Source organism: Apodemus sylvaticus, chromosome 7 (genome assembly GCF_947179515.1).
Source record: "Apodemus sylvaticus chromosome 7, mApoSyl1.1, whole genome shotgun sequence".
In the NCBI taxonomy this organism is placed as follows: domain Eukaryota; kingdom Metazoa; phylum Chordata; class Mammalia; order Rodentia; family Muridae; genus Apodemus; species Apodemus sylvaticus.
The window spans coordinates 74,752,344-74,769,251 of NC_067478.1; the positions used below are offsets into that span (position 1 = coordinate 74,752,344).

A 16,908-nucleotide genomic window follows, 5' to 3' on the forward strand; every position below is an offset into this window, starting at 1 on the left:
TCAGGATGATATTTTCTAGTTCAATCCATTTGCCTAAGAATTTCATGAGTTCATTGTTTTTAATAGCTGAGTAGTATTCCATTGTGCATATGTACCACAGTTTCTGTATCCATTCCTCTGTTCAGGGACATCAGGGTTCTTTCCAGCTTCTGACTACTATGCTACTATGAACATAGTAGAACATGTATTCTTATTACATGCTGGAGAATCTTCTGGATATATGCCCAGGAGTGGTATAGCTGTGTCCTCGGATAGTACTATGTCCAATTTTCTGAGGAACCGCCAAACTGATTTCCAGAGTAGTTGTACCAGCTTGCAATCCCACCAGCAGTGGAGGAGTGTTCCTCTATCTCCACATCCTTGCCAGCACCTGCTCTCCCCTGAGTTTTTAATCTTTGCCATTCTGACTGGTGTGAGGTGGAATCTCAGGCTTGATTTGATTTGCATTTCCCTGATGACTAAGGATGTTGAACATTTCTTTAGGTGCTTCTCACCATTCAAGTTTCCTCAGTTGAGAAACTCAGTTGAGTTTAGCTCTGTACCCATTTTTTAATAGGGTTATTTGGTTCTCTGGAGTCTAACTTCTTGAGTTCTTTGTATATATTGGATATTAACCCTCTGTCAGATGTAGGGTTGGTAAAAATCTTTTCCCAATTTGTTGGTTGCAGTTTTGTCCTTTGCCTTATGGAAGCATTGTAATTTTATGAGGTCCCATTTGTCAATTCTTGATCTTAGAGCATAAACTATTGGTGTCCTGTTCAGGAAAATTTCCCCTGTGCCCATGTGCTTGAGGCTCTTCCCCACTTTCTTTTCTATTAGTTTCAGTGTATCTGGTTTTATGTGGAGGTCCTTGATCCACTTGGACTTGAGCTTGTACAAGGAGATAAGAATGGATCGATTTGCATTCTTCTGCATGCTAATTGCCAGTGGAACCAGCACCATTTGTTGGAAAGGCTATCTTTTTTTCCACTGGATGAAATTAGCTCCTTTGTCAAAGATCAAGTGACCATAAGTGTGTGGGTTTACTTCTTAGTTTTCAGTTCTATTCCATTGATCTACCTGCCTGTCACTGTACCAATATCATGCAATTTTTATCACTATTGCTCTTTGAGGTCTGGGGTACTAATTCCCCCAGAAGTTCTTTTATTATTGAGAATAGTTTTAGCTCTCCTGGGTTTTTTGTTATTCCATGTGAATTTGAGAATTACTTTTTCTAACTCTATGAAGAATTGAGTTGGAATTTTAATGGGGATTGTATCGAATCTGTAGGTTGCTTTTGGCAAGATGGTCATTTTTACTATATCAATCCTGTCAATCCACGAGCCTGGGAGATCTTTTCATCTTCTGAGGTCTTCTTTAATTTCTTTCTTCAGATACTTGATGTTCTTGTCATATAGTTCTTTTACTGTTTGGCTAGAGTCACATGGAGACACTTTATATTGTTTGTGACAATTGTGAAGGGTGTTGTTTCTTGAGAAAATCAACAAGATAGATAAACCCTTAGCTAGACTAGCCAGAGGGCACAGAGACAGTACCCAAATTAACAAAATCAGAAATGAAAATGGAGATATAACAACAGAAACTGACAAAATTAAAAAAATCATCAGATCCTACTACAAAAGCCTATACTCAACACAACTGGAAAATCTGGATGAAATGGACAATTTCCTAGACATATACCAAATACCAAAGTTAAATCAAGATCAGATAGACCATCTAAACAGTCCCATAACCCCTAAAGAAATAGAAGCATTCATTGAAAGTCTCCCAACCAAAAAAGCACAAGACCAGATGATTTTAGTGCAGAAATCTATCAGACCTTTAAAGAAGATCTAATATCAATACTCTTCAAACTATTCCACAAAATAGAAACAGAAGGAATACTACCCATCTCATTCTATGAAGACATAATTATGCTGATACCAAAACCACACAAAGATCCGACAAAGAGAGAACTTCAGACCAATTTCCCTTATGAATATTGATGCAAAAACACTCAATAAAATTCTTGCCAATTGAATCCGAGAACACATCAAAATGGTCATACACCATGATCAAGTAGGCTTCATTGTAGAAATGCAGGGATGGTTCAATATATGGAAATCCAGCAATGTAATCCACTATATAGACAAACTCAAAGAAAAAAAAAACACATGATGCTGAGAAAGTATTTGACAAAGTCCAACACCTCTTCATGATAAAAGTCTCGGAAAGATCCTGGAATTCAAGGCCCATACCTAAACATAGTAAAAGCAATATACAGAAAATCAGTAGCCAACAACAACCTAAATGGAGAGAAACTTGAAGCAATCCCACTAAAATCAGGGACTAGACAAGGCTGCCCTCTCTCTTCATATTTATTTAATATAGTACTTGAAGTTCTAGCTAGAGCAATTAGACAATGAAAGGAATTAAAGGGATACAAATTGGAAAGGATGAATTCAAACTATCACTATTTGCAGATGTTATGATAATATACTTAAGCGACCCCAAAAACTCTACCATAGAACTCCTATAGCTGATAAACAACTTCAGCAAAGTGGCTGGATTTAAAATTAAACAAATCAGTAGCCTTCCTACACTCAGAATAAACAGGCTGAGAAAGAAATTAGGGAAACAACACCCTTCACAATTGTGCTGTTTTTATTAGGATTACTGGCATGCAAATGCTTTTTTTCCTAGTCGGATGCTAATGTAAGGTACAGGACCACACCGTTCATTGTGTGCGAGCTAAGATGCTAACAGGGAAGCAGTCGTTGTTGGAGTACTTGATGGTCGTTCTTTTGTCAAGTAGTTCCATGTTATTTTACTTCCTCTCAGGTTGCCAAAGCTGCTTTTCAAAGGAACAACGATGCCTTAGATGCTGCTTTATTCTACCTTTCCATGAAGAAGAAAGCAGTAGTGTGGGGTCTGTTCAGGTAATGTCGTGCCTCAGCACTTCGTGTGATTTCCCACATTGAGACTGCGTTTGGATCTAAAAGTGTTGCTTTTGAAAAGTATTCACTGCCAGAGCTCTGTCAAGTCAGCTTACTTCTTTATGCCTTGTTCTTTCATTTATAGTAAAATGGGCAAAATATCTTTTAGTTTAAAAGATGGGATCTAATAAAAATGTTGATAAAAGCATACTGGAAAATGAAAGGTATTCTTGCTTCCTGTGTGAGTGTCTGAGGCACATCGGCATTCCTTATTGGTGGAGACGCATGCTAATGAGCACCTGCAACTGGAGCTGTCGCTCTTCTAGGATCTGAGGGGTTCCCCTGTGTGTTGTATTGCCTGTATGTGTGTTTGTGTGCCACATGATGCCACATCCGCAGAGACCAATGGGCTCGTTGTAGCCCCTGACAGCAGAGTTACTGAGAGTTGTGAGCCACCATGTGGGTGCTGGGAACCAAACCGGTATGCAGTGCAAGGCACCAGTGCCTCTAACCACCATGCTTCCTCTCCGGCTCTGCCTGGTGGACTTCTTTAAGTTGAATGTTTAAATGGGTTTTATCCCCCTTTTCATGCACTCTGAAAAGAATTAAAATATTTTAGGTGTGATGTAGCCACCAATGTTTGTGTTCTTATTTCTAGGTCTCAACATGATGAAAAAATGACAACATTTTTCAGCCACAACTTTAATGAAGATAGATGGCGCAAAGCTGCTTTGAAAAATGCCTTTTCTTTACTGGGAAAACAGCGCTTTGAGCAATCTGCTGCTTTTTTCTTGTTAGCTGGTTCATTGAAAGATGCAATTGAGGTATAAATAAGCAGACAAGCAGTTGTACTGAGGCCTTGGAGCAGATTGTAGATGTCTGTTAGAGGCTTGCCAGGTCAGAGTAACTACAGAGCTTGCTGAATTGATGGGGAATTGTGACTTAAGGTATAGCTTATTATGTAGTAAGATAAAATGTAAAACTTAAGGGAAAAAGCCAAAAATGATTTATGAGTGCCTTGTATTGTCCATCTTGTGATCCTGAGCCATTTAAATAATGCTCAGGTCACAACCTCCTTATCTTGGGCAGAAAAGCTGGTATGTAAGTACTTGGAGCTAACGTGGCAGTTTGTGTTATTCTGCAGTGCCTTAAGGATTGGCAGTGTACGAACAGGTGCAACATCCATCTTCTGTTACAGAATCCTGGCAGGTGGTTAAACATGCATTCGTTTCTGCTTCCTGATAGCGCTTAGTTATTACAGTTATGAACTACTTGGACTCAGACAGAAGTATAAATAGAATTGAAATAATCCTAGTTTTGGGGATCAGAGGCAGGAAGATTGATGAAAGTTTGAAACCAGCCTGGGCTACTAAGAGACCCAGTCTCAAAAAAAGAAAGTATAGATAATAATATAATATAATATAATATAATATAATATAATATAATATAATATAATATAATATAATATACATAGTCCTTGGGTCTGATTACTTAGAAGTTAATGTAATACAAAATATAATATAATATAGTTTTGGGGTCTGATTAGTTTCTTTTTTTTCTTTTAGCTTACAACTTTTTAAAATAATAAAATTTAAAAATAACAACAATTTAAAACACCCCCCAAAACATGATAGAAGAAATAGAAAAATTTATAAAGTGATCATTATAAATTGTAAAAAGTACCTTTTATACTTCAGTATACTTATAACATTTTTATAGTGACAAAACCTGTAATTTTGAAGTTGAGATGTTAGCTTAGAAGACACTCAGAAGTGATGGTGGCTAAAATATGTTCATATTACAAAAGGAACCTGAGAGTATCAAAACCAGCAGTTGCATTTGAATTAAGTTTCCACATATATGACAGGAATCAGTTATTTTCTTAGTAAATAAAAGATTCTTCTAAAGCAGTACAAGTTTATATAAAAATGTTCAGAAATTAAGAGGCATTTGTGTATAATTCTAAACTGTCGAAGCCAGCCTGGACTACTGAGAAATCCTGTCTCCAAAAAAAGTAGTGTTTACTTTTTTATTTATTTTATTTAAAATTTTATTCAATTTTATTTAAAAATGAATGCTATTTAAATTGACCCAAGAATGAGATGATATTGACATACTTGGTTTAATGCGTATTTCATGAACAATCCTTCAGTCTAGAGGCTACTATGTTATGCTTTATTACATGTCTGCTTGCTTTAAACCCTCTACAAACAACTCTCTAGCTGCATCTCACGGTCTCAGCTTCAGGGTCCTCATTTATACGATGGGAATATAAATAGACAATTTCAAGCTATCAGTGGAATAATGTATCTCTGAATTAATTTTCACTAAGATAAATATTTCTTAATATTTAAATTTCAGGTATGTCTTGAAAAAATGGAAGATATTCAACTAGCCATGGTTATTGCCCGTTTATTTGAGTCTGAATTTGAGACTTCATCTACTTACATATCCATCTTGAATCAGAAAATTTTGGGTTGTCAAAAAGATGGCACAGGATTTAATTGCAAGAGATTACATGCTGACCCTTTTCTGCGTAGTCTTGCCTATTGGGTAATGAAAGATTATACCCGAGCCTTGGATACCTTACTGGAACAGACGCCAAAGGAGGAGGATGAGCAGCAAGGTAGATTCTCGTGGGTTTCCAAGTGTCTTTTAAAGAGTAAGACAAAGGTCAGAGGGCAGAGGCTGGTGTGTTGACAGTTGATGGCTTCTAGGGGAAGGAGAGTTATTTTCCTTTTAGGCTGTGACCCCTGGCAGGTCAGCTATATAGGCAGTACAAATTAGACTCCATGGGCTATTTTAAAAAATAAAAACTAAAGAAAGTAGAGGGTGGGCTTTTCTGGGAGGAGTGGGCATGACTAGGTAGTCTTTTGATTTTCTTAAGTTATTTTGAATGTACAGATTTTAAATGTTTGCTCTCAGTCATTAGCAGTTTGTTTTTATGGATGTTCAGGCTGTTCCATCTTTAACCACTAGAAGTCTTGACAAGTTTCTGAATTCCTTTGGTATTATATCTTGATCATTCCCTTGCTTCCAGGTATGGCAGAACAATTCAGGTATTTTCTGGCTCAGAACTGAAATGACCATTCTTTCAGAGAATCCTGTTTCTGTTAGTGGAAGATACTGTTGAGGAGACACAGTGTAGTCCCACTGCTTGCTAGGCTGTGAGAATGACTGCAGCTCCGACTTCTCCCCCACGAATGCAAGAGTCATGCTTTCTTTTCAGTTCATACATAAATAGGGACTTCTCTGGTTTCATAGTTGTGTCTTATAGTGAAGGCTTGGGTTTTCGTGGTATTAACATGACTATTTACTATTCTATGTGCACAGAATAGTTTAAGAATAAGAATACAAATACGTGTTCCACAGCAGAGTGATTGACTGAGAAAACCTAAACCTTTTTGTATTATTGTTAATGGTATGGCTTACTAAAGATGTACAGCCAGATACCTTATTTTAAAGTCACCTCATAATTTATCCCTATGGCTATACTGCCAATTGAAATATAATTCATTTATTTTTGTAGCAGTTTTCTCTTCTTTTTTCACGAACTACATCTTAAAAATTCAATTTCCTTTTCAAATTATGTGGATTGGTGACAATACTTTTGAAAGAATAAATATAAAGTTGTTGGCTATGATGGTAGATGACTTAATTCCAACACTAAGATAACAGAGGTGAATCTCTGTGAGTTCAAGAATAATCTGATAGAATAGCAGCTTCCAAACTAGCTACACAACGAGCCTGTCTCAATGTGTGTGTGTGTGTGTGTGTGTGTGCGCGCGTGTATGTGTGCTTGTGTGTGCCTGTATATGCCTGTGATTGTGTTTCTGGAAGGTATTTTCAGAGAGTTTGACCTTCTTTCCACTCCTCCCCCTTTTAAGGAAACTGTTTGTGATAACTTGTGCTTAAAATATAAGCAAACAGGCATGCATTTCTCTCCTTGCTCCACTTTTAGACAGGAGTTTCTGTGTGAGCCTCCCTTGCGCCTTCTTTGACATCATATGTCTTGACCTCACTTAGCATTTTCATTTACACATATTTAATGTTTATATAGACAAATGCCAGGTTAATATCTATTTATTTTTATTGGATATTTTATTTATTTACATTTCAAATGTTATCCCCTTTCCCAGTTTCCCCTCCGGAACCCTCCATCCCATCCTCCTTCCCCCTGCTTCTTTGAGGGTGCTCCCCCACCCACCCACCTACTCCCAATTCCCCACCCTGCCATTCCCCTACACTGCAGCATTGAGCCTTCCCAGGACCAAGGGCCTCTTCACCCACTGATGTCCGACAAAGCCATCCTTTGCTACATATGCAGCTGGAGCCAGGGGTCCCTTTGTATACTCTTTGGTTATTTATTTATAATAATATTTATTGTCCTTTACTTTGAGGAAAAACTAATTTATTTTAATTTTTAATAGAAGTTCAAATTAACACAGCAACTTGTGATTTTTATGTTCATTTTCTGCAGTCATCATCAAATCTTGTAACCCTGTGGTGTTCAGTTTTTACAACTACCTTCGAACACATCCTTTACTTATTCGAAGAAATCTTGCTTCCCCTGAAGGAACTTTGGCAACTTTAGGTCTCAAAACTGAGAAAAACATTGCTGATAAAATTAACCTCATAGAAAGAAAATTATTTTTTACCACCGCTAATGCTCATTTTAAAGTTGGATGCCCTGTTTTAGCCCTTGAAGTACTTTCTAAAATTCCTAAAGTAACCAAAATATCCTCCTTAACTGCAAAAAAAGATCAGCTTGACTTTGTTTCTGGAAGGATGGAGAACGGGCCATCAGAATCAAAACCAGGGAGCAGTAGCGATGGCGGTGCTGGGGCCGACTGGTCAGCCATGACTTCCTCCCAGTTTGACTGGAGTCAGCCAGTTGTCACAGTTGACGAGGAACCTCTTAGGCTTGACTGGGGCGATGACCACGATGGTGCCTTAGAAGAGGAGGATGGTGGTGGCTTAGTGATGAAGACTGCAGATGCCAAGAAGGCTGGCCAGGACCAGAGCACTCCAGACCCTAGTGCATTGGTAACTCCTCAGGAAGAGGAGCGTGCAGAAGGTGATACCGAAGTCGATGTGATTGCTGAACAACTCAAGTTCCGAGCTTGCTTGAAGATCCTTATGACTGAGTTAAGGACTTTGGCTACAGGTTATGAAGTAGATGGAGGGAAGCTGAGATTTCAGCTCTATAACTGGCTGGAAAAGGAAATTGCTGCCTTGCATGAAATATGCAACCATGAATCAGTTATTAAAGAATACTCCAGCAAAGCATATTCTAAAGTAGAGAGTGAACTTCTGGATCAGGAAGAAATGGTGGACAAGCCAGATATTGGTTCCTATGAGCGCCACCAAATAGAAAGACGGAGGTTGCAGGCTAAACGGGAGCATGCAGAAAGACGAAAGCTCTGGTTGCAGAAGAACCAGGATCTCCTGAGAGTCTTTCTCAGTTACTGTAGCCTTCACGGAGCCCAGGGTGGGGGCCTGGCCTCAGTAAGGATGGAACTCAAGTTCTTGCTGCAAGAGTCACAGCAGGTATGGCCGTCACTTGTGACTCTCTGCTAGATCGGGAGTTTCCGTAGCTATGCCAGGGAAAGCTGGAAACTGGGTTTTGTTTTTAAATGTAAACATTTTCAGCTCCTGTAGTCCTGGGAGGCAGATACTTGTTTCCAGTGTGGCTTTTAAGGAGAAAGCTCTAGTAACTAGAAGTTAGTCTAGTTTGTTCTTGATTGCTCTGCTAAACAGTGATCAAAACAACTTGGGAGGAAGGTTTAAGGGATTTAGTCCATTGTCAGGAGAAGCCAGAGCAGGAACTCAAGGCAAGAACTGATGTGGGAAGCCATGGAGGAGTGCTGCTTTCCAGTTTGCCCTCCGTGGCTTGCTCAGCCTGCTCCCTTATACCGTCTAGCGCTACCTGCCCAGTGTTGGCCACTGCCTATTGTGATCTAGGAACTCCCACATCTGTCAGTAACTAAGAAAATGCACCATAGACTTGCCCACAGGCCAGTGTGGTGGGTGTGCTTCTTTGAGGTTCCCTTTTTCTAGCTAATTAGAGTTTGTGTCAAGTTGACAGAACTGACCAGCCCAGAAGTACTTTTAAAAGTAAACTTTTAAAATGTTTATAGTGTGGTTGTTTTCTTCATATCTTGTGTATCTGGCACAGCATTGGGGACAGGTGAGATACTCAGTAAGTCCTTGTAGAATGAGTGAACAAGAACAGGAATGTGAGGGTTTTAGTCACGTGCTTGCCACCTTCATTAATTGGGTAACCATTGGGGGTTTTCCCTCCTTCATTTTAACAATTATGAAAAAAAAAAGCGATTCATTGTCATCCACAGGAAACTACAGTAAAGCAGCTACAGTCCCCACTGCCACTGCCGACCACGCTGCCTCTGCTTTCAGCAAGTATTGCATCGACCAAAACAGTCATAGCCAATCCTGTACTGTACTTAAATAATCACATCCATGATATACTTTATACTATTGTGCAGATGAAAACCCCACCTCATCCCACTGTTGAAGATGTGAAGGTAATGTGAAGTTTGTGATTATTTGATATTGTATGCGCTGGGAAGGTAATTTTTCTTGTATGTGCTCCAATTTGAGTATAGAGAAAATACTTGAAATGTTTTTATGTGTTGCCTTTTTACTTCTAATGAGTTCAAGACTGCCATGAATGCAGTGTGAAAGTATGCATTCTGTTTGTTTGTTTGGGTTTTTTTTTGTTTTTTGTTTTTTGTTTTTTTTGTTGTTTGTTTGTTTTTTGAGACAGGGCCTCACTATGCAACCCTGGCTGTTTTGGAGCTCTCATTGTAGAGCAGGTTGGCCTTGAACTCAAAAGAGATCCACCTGCCTCTGCCTCCCAACACTGCAGATTAAAGGTATGTGCCACCAACATTAAAAGTATGCATTCTTATTTCTCTAGCCTTCCTTTAAGACAGATAAATACTTTTTTGTAATAAGATTAATTTTCTGGATAGTATTCTTGCTACTTGATATTTAGAGTTTCTACTCCCTCACATGAGCTACTAATCTAGAAATATTAATAGCTTTTTGTTTATGTGTCAAGAAAATGAAGCTGTAGGTTGAGGGAGGGGTTCCTGAGATAACTAGCTCCAGGGAAAGTGCCCGTGCCATGCTTTCCTGATGGTTGTGCTTCTTAGAAGCTGTGCAGTAGGTTAGAGGCACTCAGAATTGAGAGCTGCTACTCCCCTCAATTAACCTTATAGCCTGTTCTGAATACTTAACTAATGAATTCCAAGAAATTCCACAGAGCTTGGCAGGGTGTGGGGAGCCTCCACTCCCTGCACAGACGTGTGCATGTTGCTGTCAGTGCAGTCCCGGTGCTTCGTGCACAGTCCAGGTCCTGCTGTTTTTATCTCTGTCCCTTCTTCTGACAAGCATGTTTCATCTTTGTTGAGATCCTGGATTGTCTAATTATGTCATCTTATTAGAGATTTCTAATCTATAGCATGAATTAATTTATATCAGTATTCATCTAGAGATTGCTTAAATTATGTGTTAGGTTAAGAAATAGAAAAGATAAAAGCAAGTTGGAAAATGTTCCATTATTTGGATTTGGATAAGGTTTGAAAAGGCATGGAACTACCTCTTGAGTCCCTTTGAATTTTATGAAATTTATGAGTCTGAAAGTGTTGATTCGAGTGGAATGTAAGATTTTTTAAAAATATTGTATATTGAAATTTTTAAACTTTGTAAACACATTTTTATAACTTTCCTTTTCCTATGAATACTAACTGAATTATTTGCTTTCTGGAAAATGAGCCACTTCACAGAGTGCTGGATTTACTTACTAGACAGCCATTGGTACTGATAATATTGAGTCTGGTAGAGCTTCCTAAGGCAACTCTTAAACTAGAGCTCTGAAAATTCTGTACTTGGTTGGCTTCAATTTTCCTTTGTATATTAGTATGTAAGTCAATTGCAGCATAGGACAAGCCCTGGTCATATTAACATTTGTCTTTGTTCAGGACTGTTGGAAAATGTCAGGCTTGCAGCAAGTATATATTTGATAAAGTTATGTCTGAATCAATCAGCTTTGTTATTGGGCATGTCTATAAAGATAAGTGAATTATTCTAAACGTTTAAAGGTAGGGTTATGTTCTATAGGATCCAGTTTTATTTATGACATTGCTGGTTTCCTCAGTGTTTTCTAACTTTTAAGATGTTGCTGTTGTGTAGAAATGTTAGTACAAACTGTAACTGTGGCTGTTTTGGTTTTAGGTGCACACACTTCATTCACTAGCAGCATCACTTTCTGCATCAATTTACCAGGCATTATGTGACAGTCATAGCTACAGGTAAAAAAAAAAAATCACCCCATGTAGTTTTAATACAGCAATACATTCTACTGATCCAGAATTTTTAGGATTCTCTTTTTTAGGGCTGAAAAAAATTCCCCAGTATAATTATCTGGTTAGTTTAGTTGTCACCCAGTACTAAAAGACAATTATAGACTATGACAAGCAGTAATGTGAGTGATCCTAATTACTGTATTTTATTTCCTTGAAAGAAAATCTTATTGCACAAAATATTTTACACTAGGGATTTTCTAGTCTTTTCCCCATCAGAAATTACTTTTTAAAAGTTTAGATTAGTTTCTATGTGTTTAACTAATTTTCAGTTGAAATTTAAAAAAAAAAACTTGAAAAAATAGTTAAATATGCTTAAAATTTAGCTTGAACTTTTATGTGTAGAAGTTCATTAGTAGTATCATTTTTTATTGGTTTATCATGCAGTACTATGAGCAGTTGTAGGTCATTTTACTTGGTGTGCAGACATGGTCCACCCCCACCCCCACCCCCCACCTGAGCTGTATGTCTCCAGACCTTAGCTTTTTGAGACAGCAAATTGGCCAAGCCGGCTGGAACTCACCGAGTAGCTCAGACAGCCCTTGAGCTTGTGATCATCCTGGCTCAGCTTCCAGAGAAGCTGGGATCTGTACTACAAATAATGCCTTGAGGTTTTGTAAATATCAAGTTGCCTGCATCTGTTTATACTTTGCATTTTAATATCTAGGATAGTGTAAGTTATGAGAAATGGAATCACTTGGAAGGATGACCTAGATTCAAATAAAGTATGTTAATAAGTGAAAACATTTAATAGAAGTATATTTACATGAATATACGTCTAGACTTTTTAAACAAAGTTAGCTGCCTTTTATGGGAACATGTGATATTAAACAGTTGCTCTCTAAAAATGGTCTGCACTCTGATTTTATCCTAATCAAGCCATACTTAAATGACTCCAAAGATTTGAAACTATGAGTAAGGAAGAAAGTTTGATTTAGTTGATACAGTCACCAATGACTGTTGTTTCCTCTCAGTCACTGCAGGTTAAAATGGCACGAGTGAGGTTTAGAGGTGTTTCTTTCAAGTGTGTGCCTTAGGCTCAGCTGTCTTCCTCTCTGCAGCCAGTGCTGCCCTCTGCTTGTCTGTCCCTCCACCTCACAAAGCTCTTTAGAGGAGGAAGCCAGGTGTGAAGGATATTAGATTTGGATATTCCTCAGATGTACGTCCCTAGCTTCTAACTCACAGTTTGAATGTATGGCTGAGCTTAAGCAGTTCTGCAGAGGTAAGAATTACAATAATCTGGGGCCCAAAAGAGTTTTGTCTATTGTGTCTTCTGCTAACAGTAACCTCCAACTTTAAAAAGTGAGCTTAGAGAGAAAGTGTCTTAAGATATTAAACTTCTGAAATTTTTAAAATCATCCTCCCAAGGTAGTAAAAACTGATATTTTGTTTTAAAAGACTATCAATAAACATTTGTAACTAATTTCAAGAATATTTTAAAATAAGTTCTCATTGCAAAAGTGAACTCAGTCATAAAAACTTATCATTTTTTTTGTAATCATCTAAAATAGATTATGTAAAGCATAACGTTCATTACCTCTGCCTGGGTGGTGACTGAACCTGTTTGTTTCATCAGTCAGTCGGAAGGAAATCAGTTCACAGGAATGGCTTATCAAGGGCTTCTTCTGAGTGATCGACGCCGACTTAGGACGGAAAGCATTGAAGAGCATGCGACACCAAACTCCGCTCCTGCTCAGTGGCCTGGTGAGAAATTCAGGGGCTCTGTGCTGGGTTGTGCTGGTGTTTCTCTTTCAGATCCTTTGTAATTAAAAGAAACTACATGAACGTATTTATTATGTGTGTGGGGGCGGGGTGCAGGTCTCATATGCCTTGGCAGACATGGAAGTCAGAGGCAAGGTCTGGGTAGTCAGTTCTCTCTTTCTACCTTGTGGGACTTGGGGATCAAAATTAGGTTGTCAAGTTTGGCAGTAAGCACCATTTCCCACTATAGCATTTCACTAGCCCTGGAATTAAAAAAAAAAAGTGTGTGTGTGTGTGTGTGTGTGTGTGTGTGTGACAACCTTGGGTGTTGATCTTGATCATCCCCCTTCTTTGAGGCAGGATCTCCTGTTGTTCACTGCTGTGTGTCTCAGGCTATCACAGAGCTTTTAGGGATTTTCCTCTGGCCCGCTCTCACTTTGTGCAAGAGCACTGCGGTCGGTTGTAGATGTGTTTCCAGTCCTGGCTTTATGGAGGTCCTGGGCTTTCAAAGCCCCCTGTGACTCAGTCTCACACTGCCTCTGCCTGCAGCTTGTGGATCAGCTGTGAGCTCTCAGCTACTGCGGTGGCACCTGCCATGTTTATGGACTAACCCTCAGAGCTGTAAGCAAGTCCCCAGTCAATGGCTTTCTAAAACAAGCTGCCTTGGCCATGGGTCTCTTTACAGCAATAAAACAGAAAGCAAGATGTCTCTTACTATAGCTCTAGCTGGCTTTGAACTTACAGTGATCCTCCTACTTTTGGGCTTGCTTGAATGCACCACCACATAATGGCTTCTTTGTTGACTATATATGTGTATATCTAAGGTTTTTTTTTTTTTTAGTCAAGTATTTGGGATAGTTGTAGGCAAATATTCTTTCCCATCCAAATATTTGTGTTCCTATATAAAAACAAGTGTTCTCAGATGTAAGCAGAATGGTTGCCCTATTCAACATTTCTGTGCCACTAGAGTACGGCTGTCGTTGTCTTCTAGTTGGGACCCGTTTTACATTCCAGTCCTCATGTTGATGCTTTTTTATGGACCATGACATTTAACTGTGACACGCCTATTGTCTCCTTGAAAGATAACTAAGTTTCTTCTTTTCTCCATGCCCCTTCCTTATTCATTTTGTCCCTCCCTCCCTCCCTCCCATTTTTACTTTGCTCCTTTGTTCTGCTTTAATGGTTTCCATGCAGTCTTGCTAGGCTCATAACTCAGTCTGGCCCTGCTTCCTGGCTGCCGGACTGTTTACACACATGCTGCTGGAGCAGTGTGTGTCTGGCTCTGCTCCATTGGTGTTTTTCCCAGCCTTGACACTTTTGAAGATTATGTACTTGCTGGTCAGTTTGGAAGAATTCTCAACTTGGGCCTTACTAATTTTTTTTATAATGTTAGATTCATTGGTTATTAACTTGATTGTTAGGTTGATTGATAAGGTGTTTCTGTCACCTTTCCTTTATAAAGAAAGTCACCACTTTTCTTCCTTCATAATGAATTAGTAACATTTGATGCCACAAAATAATCCATTTTTAGCAACAGTGCTGATTCCTGTCTGAGTCAGATAAGATTGTGGAATGACTCTGTGGAGACTTTCTAATTCTGTGTTCCCTCACCGTTGTCTCAGTGAGGCTTCTATTGCAGTGATGGGACACTGTGACCAAGGCATCTCTTACAGAGAGAAACACTTAATTGGGGCTGGCTTATAGTTCAAAGGTTTAGTTCATTACTGCCATGGCAGAACGCAGGTAGACATGGTGCCAGGGAGGTGGCTCAGAGGTCTGCATCCAGATAGACAGGCAGTGGGAGAAAGCAACACTGACTGGCCTGCCTTGGGCTCTGAAACCCTAACCACCACCGATGGTGCCACTCCCTGTGAGTCTATGGGAGCCATTTTCATTCAGATGATCTCAGCCGTGAAGCTGGAATGCTACTGGAATGAAGAGCGTCTCTCCTTTAGTCTGTAATTGAGCTACTGTAGTGCTATTGCTGGCGCTGATTCCATACTGTAGAGTTTACTCCATTCCCCAAATTATTTGCTGTCTATATTATGAGAATGCTATTGCATAGGGAATAACTGTAGATCTATGTGCTTCTTTTCCCTTTGTATTTTATACTGACGTTTATGATATTCTATGCTGTTACAGGTGTGAGCTCACTCATTAATCTCTTGAGTTCTGCCCAAGATGAGGACCAGCCAAAATTGAATGTTCTATTGTGTGAAGCTGTTGTTGCTGTTTACTTAAGTTTACTGATACATGCTCTTGCCACAAATTCCTCCAATGAATTGTTCCGGCTTGCAGCCCATCCGTTAAATAATCGAATGTGGGCTGCTGTTTTTGGAGGGGGTGTGAAACTTGTTGTGAAGCCTCGGAGGCAGTCAGAAAGTATTGCAGGTAAGATGATTCTGATACAAATATTATGTATAAATGGAAATGATGTCCAATGTCAAAATAAGATTTTTAATGCCTTAGCCTCCTTTAGATAATATCTAAACACACTAGAATAAAACTAGAACTTTTTACTTTACTTTTTATAGAGGTAGTATTTTTGAGGTTGGCAAATCAAGACACGTTTAAAGAGAATAAAAAAAGAAATAACGGAAAAGGTAACAGTATGGAGGGTTATTGTAGATAGAATTAAGTCATTAAAGATTTGAGAAAGTCCCCAAAGTTGTCATAGTAGTTGGCCTCAAATTAAGTTTATTCAGTAATGTAAATAAAAGCTGCTTCAGTCATACATATGGTATTACAAATTCCAGGTATGAGTGTATGTAAGTGGTGTGTGTGTGTGTGTGTGTGTGTGTGTGTGTGTGTGTGTCTTCATTATGGACAAGAATATATTTTTCATCCCAATTTTTAAGCTTGTGGGATAAGGAAAGGAAAGTTGTTCTTTTTTTTTTTTCCTTAAAACGCAGAAAAGACCCTTAACTCATTTGCAGAAGGGAATGGTTGTATTCAGACAAGGGGTTTAGAGGCCAATGTCTGCCTCTGTCCTCAATGCCTGTGATTGAGGTCAACTAGGTTCCCGGGTCAGGCCCAATACTGTGATCTTACCAACTCCTGCTGCTTCTGCTCTCCTTTAGCCTGACTTAAGTAGAGTGCATTTTAAATTTTAATTTTTTTCTCCCAAGTCATATTTTTTTTGGTTTGTGGTAATTTTGAAATATTTTCTTCAGTGCTGAGGAACAAACCCTACACTTTGTGCATATCAGGCGAGTGTTCTTCTGCTGGCTGTATCCTTACCCTCCCTGTATGTGGTAATGCTCTCTAGTAACTCATCCATGTTTAGAACTTTTGAGAATGTGTGCTTTCAGTCATTCATTCCCCAAATCTGCCAGGCAGTGTTCTAGTCTTTGGCAGTGTGGGAAGAACAAGACAGACAGGAGTGGTATAAAGAGAGAAGCATGGAGTGGGGGAGGGCTGGTTCAGTTAGGCTGGTGAGAAGATGCATGCTTCTGATGAGCTGGTCTTTCAGCAGAGCTCTAGGGAGGTCTGTGGTCCCACCATGCAGAGGTCCACAGCAGGAGTACTCTAGGCAGATGGCAGAAACAATTCACAAAGGGAAAACTGAATTTCTTTTCTAGGATGTTGCTAGAGTGACTCCTATCACAAATAGGAGGAGTGGTGTGCAAGATGAGGTTAGAGGAGTAACTGGACACAAGGCCATTTAGAGTTTTGTGCATCATAACAGACTTTAGCTGTTGCTCTGAGGAAAGAGAAAATGGAGGGTTTTAAGTAATGAAAGTCAGGTTTTCTAAAGAGCCATTCTAGCTACATTGTGAAGAATCCGCTATGCCATAGTATAAAATTAGAGGTCCTGGGAAGGATGCTTTTATAAGATAATGGTAGGTTACCATCAAGCATAAGTGAATAAATAACCCATTCTTAATGCAATCCACCCTAATTAA

General features: G+C 39.1%; 1 protein-coding gene across 1 annotated transcript in view; it reads left to right on the plus strand.

The window, feature by feature from the left end:
- Positions 1 to 16,908, plus strand: part of Dmxl2 (Dmx like 2) — a 137,920-nt gene that overhangs the window by 93,943 nt on the left and 27,069 nt on the right. The window contains exons 21-28 of the mRNA XM_052188322.1: positions 2,821 to 2,918; positions 3,574 to 3,739; positions 5,277 to 5,541; positions 7,396 to 8,465; positions 9,269 to 9,460; positions 11,175 to 11,251; positions 12,879 to 13,006; positions 15,146 to 15,394. Coding sequence (XP_052044282.1) covers positions 2,821 to 2,918; positions 3,574 to 3,739; positions 5,277 to 5,541; positions 7,396 to 8,465; positions 9,269 to 9,460; positions 11,175 to 11,251; positions 12,879 to 13,006; positions 15,146 to 15,394 — 2,245 coding nt within the window. The remainder of the gene's footprint in view (positions 1 to 2,820; positions 2,919 to 3,573; positions 3,740 to 5,276; positions 5,542 to 7,395; positions 8,466 to 9,268; positions 9,461 to 11,174; positions 11,252 to 12,878; positions 13,007 to 15,145; positions 15,395 to 16,908) is intronic.